At 36.2% G+C, this 15,952-nt stretch overlaps 1 protein-coding gene across 1 annotated transcript in view; it reads left to right on the top strand.

Annotated features, from left to right (window-relative positions):
* scfd1 (sec1 family domain containing 1) overlaps nt 1-10,210 on the top strand; it is a 28,214-nt gene extending 18,004 nt beyond the window's left edge. Inside the window, exons 18-25 of the mRNA XM_088353868.1 lie at nt 2,972-3,034; nt 3,152-3,227; nt 3,408-3,461; nt 5,324-5,376; nt 5,463-5,496; nt 7,273-7,338; nt 7,409-7,477; nt 9,921-10,210. Coding sequence (XP_088209994.1) covers nt 2,972-3,034; nt 3,152-3,227; nt 3,408-3,461; nt 5,324-5,376; nt 5,463-5,496; nt 7,273-7,338; nt 7,409-7,477; nt 9,921-9,944 — 439 coding nt within the window. The 3' untranslated portion in view covers nt 9,945-10,210. The remainder of the gene's footprint in view (nt 1-2,971; nt 3,035-3,151; nt 3,228-3,407; nt 3,462-5,323; nt 5,377-5,462; nt 5,497-7,272; nt 7,339-7,408; nt 7,478-9,920) is intronic.
* Nucleotides 10,211-15,952: the final 5,742 nt, after the last annotated feature.

The following is a 15,952-nucleotide window of genomic DNA, read 5'->3' on the forward strand; positions in this document are numbered from 1 at the left end:
GGGGTACTGCAGGCTCCCATTGGAAATGCATTGTGCCAGGCCTCCATTTATTTGAATAGCATCAAGTATTTCCGATGGGATCCTACAGTACTTCAAAATTCCACTAGGGGACTTCGTACCGACACTTTAACACCGGTTATTGGCCCGACATAATAGAACGTATTGGTACTCAACCATGCATAAGAAATTATGTTTATAGTTTTTGTGCTGATTTTTGCTCGTTTTTTCCGACCCAAAATTCAGTTCACAACATAATGAACCAGGGTTGCCATCGGCTACAAAAAAACATTCCGAAAAGAAAACGCGCACATCTCTGTAGTCATAGGTTCCGAATGTTTTTTGTCTTTCCTGGAAGTCTCTACAAAAAAAACAGAATTTTCAAATCTCAAAAGAGTCATAACTCGATGTGCATTAGATCCGTGCGTGTGTTTCTTCCACGTGGCTAGCGTCCACCGGTGGCCGAATGGAAATCAAATTAGCATTTCCCGAGAGAGAGCGCTAGCTGGCTGGCGACGTAAACGTGTCGAAGAGGATCTCAGGCGGTTAGCGAAAGGAGATTTAGTGCCGGCCGTTTCCTCGAACGTCCTTGCTTAAACCCCGTCCGAATGCGTCTTCTGGAAAACCTTTGTAGCGGCTACGTGCTAAAAGGGAGTGCTAACACTAGCCTTTGTTTAGTTACAGCTTTAAAAGTGCTATTCCTTTAATTTCGATCCTTAAAAAAGTTTTTTTTTAGACAAGTTACAACCTCCCTCAGAGTAAAGGCGACTACGTGTTAACAAGAAGTGCTAATGTTAGCCTTCGTTTAGTTCTTATCCGTCCATCTTGATCCTTGAAAACTATTTCGTTGATGAGCTAAAACCTCCATCGGTGAAAGGGTGGTCATGAGCTAATAGGAAGTGCTAATGCTAGCGTTTGTTTATTGTTCTTCCATTGTGATCCTTAAATAAGTATTTTTGCAGATAACTTAAAGTATGTTAGCGGTATGGTGGCAATGTGCTAAACGGGAAGTGCTAATGCTAGTGTTTGTTTAGGGCTAATTCATCCATTTGATCTTTGAATAATTATTTTGTACAGAAGTTAAAACCTCCGTCAAAGGACCGGCAGCTATGTGCTAACATAACTTGCTAATGCTAGCTTTTGTTGTAGTGCAAAGCCATCCATTTTTATCCTCAAATAAGTATTTCTTAGATAAGTTAAAACCTCAGTCAGAAGAAAGGTGGATAACAGGACGTTCTAAAGTTAGCCTTCATTTCGTTTCATCCATTTGTATTTTGTAGAAAAGTTCCACAACTTAACGCAGCATTTTCCTTTATTGACAGATACGGTTGAGAGTCATCTGCATTGCAATGGAAACTAATATTATACTTGTGGATTATATCATCGACCGGAAGCATATAGATACTGAAAAGGAGGGTACCAAGTACTAAGCCCTGTGGAACGCCACAGGTAACACTAAAAGACTCAGAGGTCATATTACTGTATATCTTGCGCAATGCATCCTATCTGAGAGGTAGGATCGAAGCAATAAGGAACCAATCCATTTTCCAGCCCCTTCTCGAGTCTTCTTCAATTTCCTCAAGCTGAGGTTTTTGAGTTTTTCCTTGCCCCGTTGTAAGTTTCAGATCAGGGAATGCTGTTATGGTGGTCTGTGCAGCCTTCGAGACTTTTTGTGATTAAGGGATATATAAATAAACATGACTTGAAAAGTTAAAACCTATGTCAGAGGAAGGACGCCTATGTGCTAACATGATAATGCTAACTTTTGTTTCGTGCTAATCCATTCATTTTTATCCTTAAGTGTTTCTTGGATAAGTTAAAACCTTTTTCAGAAGAAATGTGGCTAACAGGAAGTACTAAAGCTAGCCTTCAGGTAGTGCTACTTCATTCATTTTGATCCTTAAATAAGTATTTTGTAGAAAACTTAAAAAGTTGGTGAGAGGTACGGTAGCAATGTGCTAAACAGGAAGTGCTAATCTAGTGTTTGTTTAGTGCTAATTCAACCATTTTGCAGATAAGTTAAAACCTCTTCTGTCAAATTTAGAAAAGCTAATGCCTCCATTTTGGCTTTTAAGTCTTTTGTAGATACGTTAAATACTCCGTCAGAGGTAGGGCGGTTATGTGCTAACAGGAAGTGCTAATATTAGCCTTTGTCTAGTTCAGAGGCCTCAAACTTAATTGAGTTGGGGGCCGCTGAAGCTTGGCTCCTGGTGAGGTTGGGCCAAATAGTCTTTTCCACAAAAACACAGTTAATAAAAACATTCTGCCCTTCTTAAAGGGACAGTGTTTTATATTTGTCCACTAGATGTCGCTGTCATGTGTAGTGCAACCAAAAATGGGTCCAAGGAGACCACAAACTACAGAGACTGAAAGTGAGGAAAAAGTACCCTTTTTTGACCCGACCTTTATTGAAGGAAGACAAAAAGGGGAAAATATGTTTTTAAATGGAATAACAAATGGGGAAGAAAAAGAAATAAAGGAAAATAAAGCAAAAAGGGAACTGGGGAAAAGGAAATGAAAAGGGAAAGTAATGAGAAAAACAAAGAAATTCATTTTTTTCTTTCATTATTTTTTCATTTTTCTCTTCCTTTTTTACTCAAGATTTACTTGTCCTATTTTTTTTTCTTTCATTTTGATCTTTTCTTTTTTGCCCTTCTTTCTTCTTCTTTTTTTCAAAAGTAAAAAGGTGTGTTTTGGTCTCCGTATTTTGTCTTCTTCCGTTGTGCTTTTAGCACTCGTTTTCGGTGCCATGACTGAATAGCAGCAACATCTGGCGGGAAAATAGTACACACTGTCTCTTTAACTTTCGTATTAAGGCGGGGGCCTCAAACATTCATCTTGGGGCCTGCAAGTTTAAGACCCCTGGTTTAGTTACTTCACTTGAAGAAGTTGAAATCCATTCGTGTTTATATTTAAGTATAGTAGAGAAGTTAAAATGGTCTAAACACGTTTTCATTATCCTTTTGTCTCGCAGGGCCTTCACCAAGATAGCCGCCGCCCCCGCCAACTACGGAAACAGTGGAGTGAAGCCCATGGGGTACGTGGACCCTCCTCCATCATAATAAAACAAACCAAAAACAGAACCCGATTACCGGCCTGACCTTGCACACCCAATTTTCTCTGTTTTCCCTGGTTGCACGTGGCCCCCCTGAAGTCTGTTCTCCCGCGTGATGAATAGCGGTTCTCAGCTGGTGATGGAGGGAGTCAAAAACTTGGTCCTCAAGCAGCACGTGAGTCCGGCGTGACGCTAAGCTAGCAAAACACCTGCGCAACTCGTTGGGACAAAGACCGCATTCTCCTTCTTTTTTTCTTCCTTTTTTTTCCCCTCCTTCTACTTTACAAACAGGACAATATTTCACGTCTAATAAAAGGGAAAAATCCAATGAAATGTTCTCGTTTGTTGTTTCCAGAACCTTCCGGTAACTCGAATTTTGGACAACCTGATGGAGATGAAGTCACACGCTGTAAGTGGACACAAAGGCTGGACGGTTATTTGGAAATTTGGGGTTGAAAAATATGGCCGAGGGGCCCATCCTGGAGACCGTTTTTTTCATTTACGATTAAATATACATGCAGACATGTTATATTTCTTCATATTTGTTTTGGAATAGATTTTTTTCCGTCATTTTAGTTTTAAAAGACTCTCAATTAAAGCAAAATAATTATATACAGTATTGGGGCCCTGTTGTTGATATTTAGTGTTGTAGTATTACTGTATTTGTATTTTTGTAGCACTTTCGCTGTCTTATTTTTGTTGTATTTCTGTAGTACTTTTATCATACTACTGTATTTTTGTAGTGTATCTGCAGTAGTATTTTGTAGTATTTCTGTAGTATTTCTTTAGTAGAACTTTTGTTGTAAATCTGAAGTGGTATTGATGTATTACTGTGGTAGTGTATCTGTATTCCTGCAGATTGATCTTTGTAGTATAGCTATTGTTGTATTTTAGTAGTATTTGTAATATATGTGCAGTAGTATTTTTGTAATATGTCCACAGTAGTGTTTTGTAGTATTTCTGTTGTATTTTTGTAATATTTTCATTCTAGTTTTATTGTAGTTTTATTTTTGTAGTATTTCTATCTTAATACATTTGTATATTATTTTATAGTATTTCTGTTGCAGTATTTTTGTATTATAGCATTTCTGTACTGGTATATTTGCATTTTTTAAGTAATCCCTTAGAAGTATTTCTGTAGTATTTTTGTAGTAGTATTTATTTTGTTATAAATATTTAGTGGTATTGTTGTATTACTGTATTAGTTTTTTGTAGTATTCGTGCTGACAGATTTTTGTAGTATAGCTATTGCTGTTTATTAGTATTTTTAATACTTTTGCAGTAGTATATCTGTAATATTTAATTTGTAGTATTACTGCAGAAGTATTTTTACATTATTATTTGTGTACTAGTAAATGTGTAGTATTACTGTAGTGGTGTTTTAGTAGTATGTCTGTAGTATTTTTTATTTTTTCAGAATTAGGGCAAAATAATATTGGTTCTTTTACAGCAATGGGCACCACCAGGCTGTACTTGCCCAAAACACATCACAGGGACTAGTTCCCCTACGACCTGTGTGGTTAGGGGTTTTGTCCCACCAAGCAACCATTTCTTATGAGTGCGAAATGTAGTGGAAGCTAGAGCTCTTGTTGGTGATAGGAATGAGTGGAGAGGTGTTGTAAAAGGATAGTGGGATGTTTAGACATGTTCTAAGGGATGGGCAGGGCACCTGTATGATGCCGCAGGGGTAAACCAGTGAAAGCTATTGAACAGAAGACTGTGTTGTGTCACCCTGATCCGAGTGACATGGCCGCTTTCTTGTGTCCCGTTTCATCTGGAGGGACGAAAGCATGACCGACTTAGGTGCCGAGGTGCTTAACTTGTTGAGGTATTTGGGTTGGCCATGGTCAAATTTTTTTGTTTTTTGCTACTTTTTTCCTTTTTTCTTTTCTTTGTTTTATTTGCATGTGTTGCTGTCGGTCATCCCTCTCGAGGGACATGACCAGGGTGGATAGATGGATAGATAGATATTCTTACCACTTTTGTTAGGCGGGCCAGATTCAAAAGTCTGACATTCAGCCCGTGGGCTGTAGTTTGCCCACCCCTGGAGAACACAAAACTAAGTATAACACAAACACCAAATAAAAGTTTTACGATTCAAAGAAACGAGGGGGGAAGAATCTGGACAAAGGATAAAAGAATCCCCTCCGCTGTGCGGGTTGCGTTTTATTTCTGCTCGACTTCCTTCGCTCATGCTAATCTTCGCTAGCATAGCTTGGTGAATGTTTGCTTTTTGGCGTGCGTCCATTTTTTCTCTTCTTTGTTTTTCAGGAAACGGACGATTATCGCTATTTCGACCCCAAGATGCTACGCGGTAGCGAAAGGTAGCCAACGGAAAATTACAAAAGCGATTATGTCCGAATGTGACGTCAGAGCAATGTCACAGTACCGTTTTCTTTGTCTTCCCTAGTTCGATTCCCAGGAACAAAAACCCTTTCCAAGAGGTAAGGCCATTAAAGATTTCCTCATTGACCAATTATGAAAATGCGTTAAAAAAAAACAAAATAACTCAAATATTTTGGGATAAAGACAAGCGAACGACGTTATCTAAAGGCGACTTGAAATTGAGCTACTCTCTGCCGCCATCTCCTGGCTTAAAGTCAATATTGCAGCCTTAGCCGGCTCATTCCTCAAGTACTTAAAAACTCTTCTTTTTTTCATCTATTTGGGGTTTTGGGTCGGCGTTTGGTTTGTGTTTGAAACACGCCTTTTTTTACTTTTACCATTTTCAGACTACACTAACAAAAAATAAATAGGAATGAGATTGAAATCCCTCTTCTCCTACCTTCCCCCTCTCCTGCTTCCTAATGTGTTGCGAGTCCTAGAACAACAGTGCTAAAAGTAACATAATAGCAGATAGTGGCATAAAATGATAAAGGCTCTTTGAACTCAGTCTGGCATTGGTAACACATACTTAATGGAGAGAATATTCTTATTAGGGACACCTCAACCGACGCACCCCACCTTTAAGTCATAAAGTTGTGTTTTTAGGAAGAAAAAAATATTTTTTAATTTAGTAAAATAAATTAAATTAATTGGATGTGTTTTAAAAAAAGTACTTTTAAAAAGATGGAAATCAAAAGATGGAAATCAAAACGAATGAAAAAAACAGGATGTTTTTTTCTTAGTTTTAACAATAAAAAAATAATACAAGCATTTGTCAATTTTAAAAATGAAAAAGAAAATTTAAGAAATGTTGACGAAATATAGAAATTAAAACGAGCTCAGGAGGTAGAGCGATCGTTTTAGGATTAAGGGATCCCAGTTCGAATCCCGGCTTGTCCGTGTTACATGTCGAAGTGTCCTTGGGTAAGACATTGAACCCCCTATTACCCCCAATAAGCAGGTTAGCGGCTTACATGGTTGCACAGATCACGGCCGCTATTGGGAAATGTGAAGCACATTGTAAAGCGCTTTGGGAAGTCATTGACTTGAAAAGCGCTATAAAATGCAGATCATTTCATTTCATTAAAAATTATTTCGAAATTCAATTAATTATTAAAAAACAACTAAAAGAAAAGAAAAATCGAGCCATTAAAAACGGAATAAATGATTTAAATTATTTTTCAAATATAAACAAAAAGTTATTTAGTTCAGAAAAATAGTAAAATGTAAAATTAAACTAAATCATAATTTTGAAAAAGCATTTAAAAATTACACGTTTAAAATCACCCCCAAAAAAGAATAAAATAATATATAATATATAAATAAACCAAATAATGGGTTGTTTTTTCTTTTATTTGGTTTTTAATTCTTTTTGGAAGTAATTGAACTTTCAAATTATTTTTTCAACTCATTTGAAACTTCAATTCCTCTGAGAAAATTAAACCAAAAAAGAAAAAACAATTCATTAAAAACAGAATAAATGATAAAAAAAATATTTTTAAAATATAATAAACACAAATTAATACAGTACTATTGATTCAAACGTACAGAAAAATAATCAAATTTAAAATCAAACTAATTTTTTTTAAAAGCATTTAAAAATTAGACACATTAAAAAAATAAAAGCATAAAAAATAATTACATTTAAAAATAAACCAAATAAAAGTTAGACGAATTTTAGAAACAATTCATGTAAATTCTAAAAGATTTTAGAAAAATGAATGTATTTTAAAAATCACTTAAATGATACTAAACATTTTTTTAATACAAGGATAATTATTTTTCCTTCTTATTTCCTGGACTAAACCGTAATCGAGTTGTCTTCCGTTCCTCAGGCCATTGTCTTCGTGGTGGGCGGAGGAAACTACATCGAGTACCAGAACTTGGTGGACTACACCAAGGTACGTTTTCTCCCCCCTTTATGATCACGGCATTTTCTAACGTTGGTTTTTGTGCGCGCGGCTATTTCAGTCGAAAGCGGGCAAGAAAATCATCTACGGTTGCAGCGAACTTTTCAACGCCTCGCAATTCGTCAAGCAGGTCGGTGAAGGCAACGTGAAAGCTCACTAAGGCTAGCTTCACACGGCAGGAAAATCGGATTTTTTCTTTTTTTTTTTTTAGCACGAATCCCATTTTTTCACACCATACCCCGGCCACTTTTGTACATAGTCCTAAATCCGATATATATCCGATCTCTCGGAAAGCGACTTCTGCGTTAAATGTCGACCCCCGTTTCATCGAGAGGCGGGAGAAGGCGTAGAATTCAATAGCCAGGGGCGTTACGGGGGGGCAGTGTCCACCCATGGACACATTGCCCACCCGAAGGAATCTGGATGCAGTGGTGAGGGCAGTCTGGAAAAAAAAAAATAACACTCAAAAGATAAACAAAAGAAGAAAAAAAATAACAAGAGAGAAGGAAAAAGAAAAAAGCTGGATGGGAAAAGATGAAAAGAAAAAGGGAAACGAGAAAAAAACAAGAAAAAATGTTTTAAAAAGAAAAAGCTCGGAAAAAAGAAAAGGAAAAATAGAAAAAAACAAACATGAAAAAAAAAGAAAATTGAAAAAAAAACAATCAAATAGAATTAGAAAGCTAGGGAAAAAAGAAACAAAAGAAGAGAAAAACAAAATAAAGAAAATGGGAGAACAAAATAAGAAAAAAGCGGGAGTAGAAATAAAACGAAAGAATAAAAGAAAAGGGGAAATGAGAAAAAGAATAAGAAAAAAGCAAGAAAAAAAGAAAAAGCGAGGAAAAAAAAGAATAAAAGGAAAAATAGAAAAAAGATAAGAATGAAAAAAAAAGAAAATAGGACAAAGCAATATAATAGAATTAGAAAGCTGGGAATAAAAGAAAATAAAAGAAAAGAAAAATTAAATAAAAAAGAAAATGGGAGACCAAAATAAGAAAAAAAGCGAGAAAATAGAAATAAAACGCTAGATGGGGAAAAACAAAAAAGAGAAGAGGAGTCCTTTTTTTAAAAAAAAATTGATTACGGTATTTTACTAAATTATAAATCATACCTTTTTCTACTCTGCTGTGAACTTTTACCCATTCCACTTTTTCTTAGTAAGCAACTTAAAATGGGAATCCCTGCATGACACAACAAAATGTCCATTATAAATACTGACTTTTCAGTGCAACCCTAAATAAACTACAAAATGCAAGAATAAACTCTACATGAAAAAGGCTAATTGTAAAACACACCCCTAAAATACACTTGAAACAATGCTGTGCAAAAAAATAATAATTGTGCACCCCCCTTGAAACTCAAGTCTGGCCCTGTTAACAACCATAGCAGACGAGAACACGGAAAGTATTCAATTGATGGGAAAGTGAGGTTTCGGATTGAATTCATATTTGGGGGGATAACCGTGTTTAGCCTCGGGTAGCACAATAACTTTCAAATTGCTGGATACGCTACGGCGTTAGCATCCATGAGTACTTCCGCAAACAATGGACGCATTGCGTGTGAGGTCACGTGTCCTCTTCTGCGCATGGTGGAGATAGATAGAAGTCACAGGAGAATGCATTCAAATCGCATTTAGTTGGAAATGTGAACAATCTCACCAAAAACATCGGATTTATCCTAAATTATTCAAATTTAGCATCAAGCTCTGCAGTGTGAAGCTAGCTTCAGTGACAAATGCAACAAATAGAAAACCTCTTACGAAAGCACAACAGATTATTGTAATGGTTGTTCTGTTTTCTTCCTTAAAAGGTAAATCATTGTCATAGTAGTAATAGAAATTTAGGATTTAATTGTAGTTTTTGTCGAGGTTAAAACTTGAGATTGTATTCGGATGAAGAAAAGAACACACTCTGAGTCAAAAAATGTTTTTTTTCCATGGGAGGCGCGTGCTTCCAAGATTGGCTCAGGAAGGAACCACACTCCCTCCATGGCTAGAGACTCGCTTATTGAAAAACTCAGGCATAGAACAACACATCTGATTGGCTTAAGCGAGATCACATGAATACATTAAACAAATCTAATTGGTCTGTACAGAAATCACATGTTTAATTGAAGCAAATAATGCTGGTCGCTAGATGGCTTCTGGCCATAATCAATGAGCAGTAAGGAAAGTGAAACTTTGTAACACAAAAGAAGGGAAGGTGGGGAGAAAAGCTCTTCCCCGCACTTCCCAGCACCAAAGCGAAGGCCATCTTGATTAATTGTTACAATTAATAAGATCCAATTGCTGCAAGAATACAAACAGTACCTAAATATAACCTTTGGCGTCATTAAGGTACTTTTGAGGATAAAAGTATACTATAATTTACTTTACAGTTTTTGTCATATTTTTTATTTGAGATTGTAGTTGTGTCAAGAAAACTAGTATGTTTTGGATTTTTTTTGTCTTGCAGAACATTTCAATTTTGTTTAACTTTATGTATTTTATACTTTTCCAATATTTTTTTAAATTCAAACCAAAATTTTTTGACGCTTGCCTGATCCAAACTTGAATTTATTTATGTGTGTTTTGGCAGCTCTCCCAGTTGGGCCAAAAATGAGCCAATGGACCCCGAAGAAGCTTTTAACATGAGGATATGCAAGAGGAAGAGGATGAATGCATGAGCGAGTGATTGGATGAATGTTTTTTTCTTGTCATCACGAATACATACACAACCCTTGACCAACTTTTTTTTTTTTTTTTTAATTCCTGAATTATGTGAGGAACTCTTGACTTTGATTGGCTGTTCAGTCATCCCAAATCAGGCCACGCCCCTTTCCCCCTCCAGCCTATTTACCATGTCTTAATAAAATATTTTGAGCCACAGCAAGTTAAAAAAACATCATTTATTTGTGAGTTTAATGCATGACGGGAGCCCAAAATAGGACGAAATTAAAGTATTTCTGTGTTTTTTTTCTAAAACAGTCCAAGTGAAGTACTCAACTTTGAGGAGTTAGCAATACTAACGTACTAATACTGCCATTGGGAATTTCGACAACGTCCATAAAATTTCCCCCCAATACAATCACGGATTATTGTTAAGTATAAGATAGAATTATGTACTTGTAGCTCAAGAGGTCGCAGGTTCGATTCTCCGGCGGTGTGTGAGTGTGTGTCTGAATGGGTAAGTGTGAAGCATGTTGTAAAGCGCTTTGGGAGGTACAGTATTCATTGTCTTGAAAAGCGCTATATAAGCTATCTATACAGCCTGGTCATATCCCTCGAGAGGGGTGATCGACAGAAAGACAAACACATACATAAAAACAAAAAAGGAAAAAGTAGCAAAAAATACAAAAACATTTGACCATGGCCAACCCAAATACCCAAACAAGTTGAGCACCTCGGTACCCAAGGAAGTCATGCTTTCGTCCCTCCAGATGAAACGGGACACAAGACAGCGGCCATGTCACTCGGGTCAGGGTGACACAACACAGTCTTCTGTTCAACAGCTTTCGCTGGTTTACCCCCGCTGCATCATACAGGTGCCCTGCCCATTCCTTAGAATGCGTCCAAACATCCTACTACAACACCTCTCCACTCATTCCTATCACCAACAAGAGCTCTAGCTTCCACTACATCTTTCCTGCAGTACACGCATTACACCACAGGTGTCAAACAGGCGGCCCGCGGGCCAGATCAGGCCCGTTAAGGGATTGAATCCGGCCCGCGAGACAACACTCAGAGAAAAACAAGCTGCAGGTTGAAATATGTCAACTTGATGTTGCCAGAGCCCAGTGCCTCTCACAAAGACTCTGTACTTGTATTTGTTTTTCTCTCTCACTCTCTCTGTCTCTCTCGCTCTCTCTCTGTCCTTCTCTCTCTGTCTCTCTCTGTCTCTCTCTTTTCCACCCCTTTTCTCCCTCTCTGTCTCTTTCACTCTCTGTGTCTCTCTTTTTCTCTTCCTTTGTTGCTCTTTGTCTCTCTTCTCTTTCTCTCTTCATACCCCTCGCGCTTTCTTTTCTCTTTTCTCTCCTTCTGTCTTTCTATTTCTCTTTGGATTTCTTTCTTCCTCTCACTTTCTTTTCCCCCTCTCTCACGACTTTTTATCATTCGTTTCTCACGCTCTCTCCCTCTCTCTCTTACTTTGTCCCGCCCTCTCTCTTCCTTTCCCTCTCTCTTTCTCTTATTTCTTTATCTCTTTTTCTTTCTCTTTATTAATCTACTAGTCCGGCCCCCGACAGAATGTTTATTCTATCGTGTGGCCTCCGAGTTAAAATGAGTTTGACACCCCTGCATTACACCATCCATCCACGTCAATCGTGGCCTTATAAGCACAGACCATTTACATGAAATACTAGAAGTAGTACTAGAGTATCTCTTCAATAAAAGAAAAAATAATTTAAGAAAAAAACAGCAACAAAAACTTAGATTTCTTCTCCAAAGTGAAAAAAAGTAAAAAATTATGTTGCGAACATAAATCCAATGCCTTAATTAGAAACCGTTAAAATTATTTCCATAATATTTTGTATTTTTCGTTTTTGTGTAAAACATTAACGTCAACAATAAGAACAGGCTTATTTAATGAATATGTTTAAAAAAAAAAGGTATTTAAAAGAAATCCTTTAAAAGGTTTTTAAAATATTTTAGTTTTTTTGCGACATGAACGTAATGAAAATAGGCTTTCAAAAATATTTTGATTTTATTTTGATTTCATTTTAAATGTTATTATTTTTGGTACTTTTGAATCACTAGTAATACAATTATTTTTTTGTTGATTGTATTTTCAAAATATTTGTTTTTAATGACTTGACTTTTAATATTTGAAAAAAATGTGAATCTTTGTAATTATTTTAAAAAATTGTTTAACTTTTATTTGGTTTATTTTTTACATTTAATTTTTTTTGGGGGTGTTTTTAAATAGTTTTTTTTAAATGTGTCTAATTTTTAAATGCTTTCTTTTAACTATACTTGAGTTTAATTTTAAATTTTATTATTTTTTTGTACTTTTGAATTAATAGTATGACCATCAATTTTGTTTATTATATTTTAAAAATATTTTGTATCATTAATTCAGTTTTTAATGAATTTTTATTTCCTTTTTGGAATTTATTGAATTTTTGTAATTATTTTAAAAACCTTATAAATTTGTAAACTTGTTTGGTTTATTTTTACATTTCATTTTTTTGGGGGGTGGCGTGTTTTTTATATGTGTCTAATTTTGAAATGCTTTTTTAAAATTAGAATTGAGTTTAATTTCAAGTTTTATTATTTTTCTGTACTTTTGAATTCATAGTATGACCATCATTTTAATTTATTATGTTTAAAATTTTGTATCTTTTATTCAGTTTTGAATGTATTGATTTTTATTTCATTTTTGGAATTTGTTGAATTTTTGTAATTATTTTAAAAATCCTATAAATCTATAAACTTATTTGGTTTATTTTTACATTTCATTTTTTGGGGGGTGTTTTTATATGTATCGAATTTTTAAATGCTTTTTTAAAATTATAATTGAGTTTAAATTCAAGTTTTATTATTTTTCTGTACTTTTGAATTAATAGTATGACTATCGTTTTTGTTTATTATATTTTAAAAATATTTGGTATCATTTATTCAGTTTTTAATCAATTGATTTTTATTTTTGTAATTATTTTAAAAATCTTAAAAATTTATAAACTTATTTGGTTTATTTTTACAGTTCATTTTTGGGGGGGGTGTTTTTAAAATGTATCTAATTTTTAAATGCCTTTTTAAAATTATAATTGAGTTTAAATTCAAGTTTTATTATTTTTCTGTACTTTTGAATTAATAGTATGACTATCGTTTTTGTTTATTATATTTAAAAAATATTTGGTATCATTTATTCAGTTTTAATCAATTGATTTTTATTTTATTATTGGAATTTGTTGAATTTTTGGAATTATTTTAAAAATCTTATAAATTCATAAACTTATTTGGTTTATTTTTACATTTCATTTTTTGGGGGGGTGGCGTGTTTTTTATATGTGTTTAATTTTTAAATGTTTTTTTTAAATTATAATTGAGTTTAATTTCAAGTTTTATTATTTTCTGCACTTTTGAATTAATAGTATTAAATTTTCTGAGCAGCATTTTTTCTAAAAAGAACTAAGATTGTTTCCGATACAAATCCGTCGCGACGTGGTTTCCGAAATGTTCTGATTTTTAAAGTCGGAACAAAACAAAAAACGTTGCGGGACTTTAGTGAGAAAGTGCAACTCCGGCAACTCCGGCTAGCCGGATCCCGGCAGTGTTAATCCGGGATCAGTGTCGGCCTCGTTGTTATTGGAACCTCTCGACCCCGCGGTGCCGATAGCCGAAAGGGGGGGCTGCGCAAGCTAGCGTTAGCATGTCAACCGCGAGGCATTCGGGGTCTGTCGCAAGATTCGGATTTCTCAAGGCCGGGTTCGGCTTCCCGTCCTGGAACCACATGACTGACATTTTTCTGCGCTCGGTCTCGGTCGGATGCCCAGCGGGAAGAAAAAAACGTCCGTCCGCAACAACATCCTGCTTCGTTTCATGATGTCATTGCGGACAAAACTGTTTTTTAGCAATAAGCAGATGAGAAATTTGGGCGCATGAGGGAAGGGAAAGAAAATGTCGTCATGCTAAAGAGCGGAATGTTCGCTTTTATTGATGCCGCGAGCGTTTTGTGGATGGCTACGCTCTTTTCAGAGATAAAATCCTTTTTATCGTCTTGATAATAGAATAATAATAATATACAGTGGCTTGCGAAACTTTTTGGCCCCCTTGAACTTTGACCTTTTGCCACATTTCAGACTTCAAACATAAAAATATAAAACTGTAATTTCTTGTGAAGCGTCAACAATAAGTGGGACACAATCGTGAAGTGAAACACACTTTATTTGGATATTTTAAACGTTTTTAATGTGCAAAATGATTCATCCCCTCTACTTTCAGTGCAGTAAACTCTGTCCAGAAGTTCAGTGAGGATCTCTGAATGATTCAATGTTGATCTAAATGACTAACGATGATAAATGGAATACACCTGTGTGTAATCAAGTCTCTGTATAAATGCACCTGCACTGTGATAGTGTCAGAGGTCTGTTTAAAGCACAGAGAGCATCGTGAAGAACGAGGAACACACCAGGCAGGTCCGAGATACTGTTGTGGAGAAGTTTAAAGCTGGATTGGATACAAAAGATTTCCCAAGCTTTAAACATCCCAAGCACTGTGCAAGCAATAATATCGAAATGGAAGAATCATCAGAACATTGCAAATCTACCAAGATCGGGCCGTCCCCCTAAACTTTCAGCTCATACAAGGAGAAAACTAATCAGAGATGCAGCCAAGAGGCCCATGATCACTCTGGATGAACTGCAGAGGTCTACAGCTGAGGTGGGAGAATCTGTCCATAGGACAACAATCAGTTGTATACTGCACAAATCTGGCAAGAAGGAGGCCATTTCTTAAAGATATCCATAAAAAGTGTCGTTTAAAGTTTGCCACAAGCCACCTGGGAGACACACCATAATGAGGAAGAAGGTACTCTGGTCAGATGAGACCAAAATCGAACTTTTTGGCAACAATGCAAAACGTTATGTTTGGCGTAAAAGAAGCACAGCTTCTTACCCTCAACACACCATCCCCACAGTCAAACATGGTGGTGGCAGCATCATGGTTTGGGCCTGCTTTTCTTCAGCAGGGACAGGGATGATGGTTAAAATTGATGGGAAGATGGATGGAGCCAGATGCAGGACCATCCTGGAAGAAAACCTGATGGAGTCCGCAAAAGTCCTGAGACTGGGACGGAGATTTGTCTTCCAACAAGACAATGACCCAAAACATAAAGCAAAAACTCCAATGGAATGGTGTTAGAATGGCCAAGTCAAAGTCTAAACCTCAATCCAATTAAGAAACTGTGCAAAAAACTGAAAACTGCTGTTCACAAACGCTTTCCATCCAACCTCACTGAGCTCGAGCTGTTTTGCAAGGAGGAATGGGCCAAAATATGAGTTTCTCGATGTGCAAAACTGATGGAGACATACCGCGAGCGACTTGCAGCTGTAATCGCAGCAAAAGGTGGCACTACAAAGTAGTCACTCAATGGGGCTGAATCATTTTGCACACCCACTTTTTTTTTGTTTTTTTTGTTTTTGTTTTGTTTTGTTAAAAAAGTTTGAAATATCCAATAAAGTCTGTTCCACTTCATGATTGTGTCCCACTTTCTGTTGATTCTCCACAAGAAATTACAGTTTTATAACTTTGAAGTCTGAAATGTGGCACAAGGTCATAGCGCCTTCCAAAACATCCACGGTCCATGAAATAAACAAGAAAACAATACAAAATCAAAACAAAATAGAGTTAAAAATAAGGAGCGATATGTGAGACAATTTATTATAAACAGGTCTGACGAGGTGGCTTTTCAGATCGGGTGGCGGAATTCTGAAAGGTCAGGTTGCAATGAGTTCCAGAGCTGGGGGGCAGATCGGCTGAAAGCTCTGCTCTCTATGTAGCTGACACTTGCAGCAGGTATGGAGGAAGGAGGGAGATCTGAGGGTGTGGGATGGCCTGGCAATGTGAAGGAGCTTCTTAGAGGTAGGGAGGGGCAAGTTTATGGAGGTTTTTTTTTTCGGTGATCGGTAGCCG

This window comes from Urocampus carinirostris, chromosome 15 (genome assembly GCF_059441175.1).
Source record: "Urocampus carinirostris isolate Australia breed hairy pipefish chromosome 15, RoL_Ucar_1.0, whole genome shotgun sequence".
Lineage (NCBI taxonomy): Eukaryota > Metazoa > Chordata > Actinopteri > Syngnathiformes > Syngnathidae > Urocampus > Urocampus carinirostris.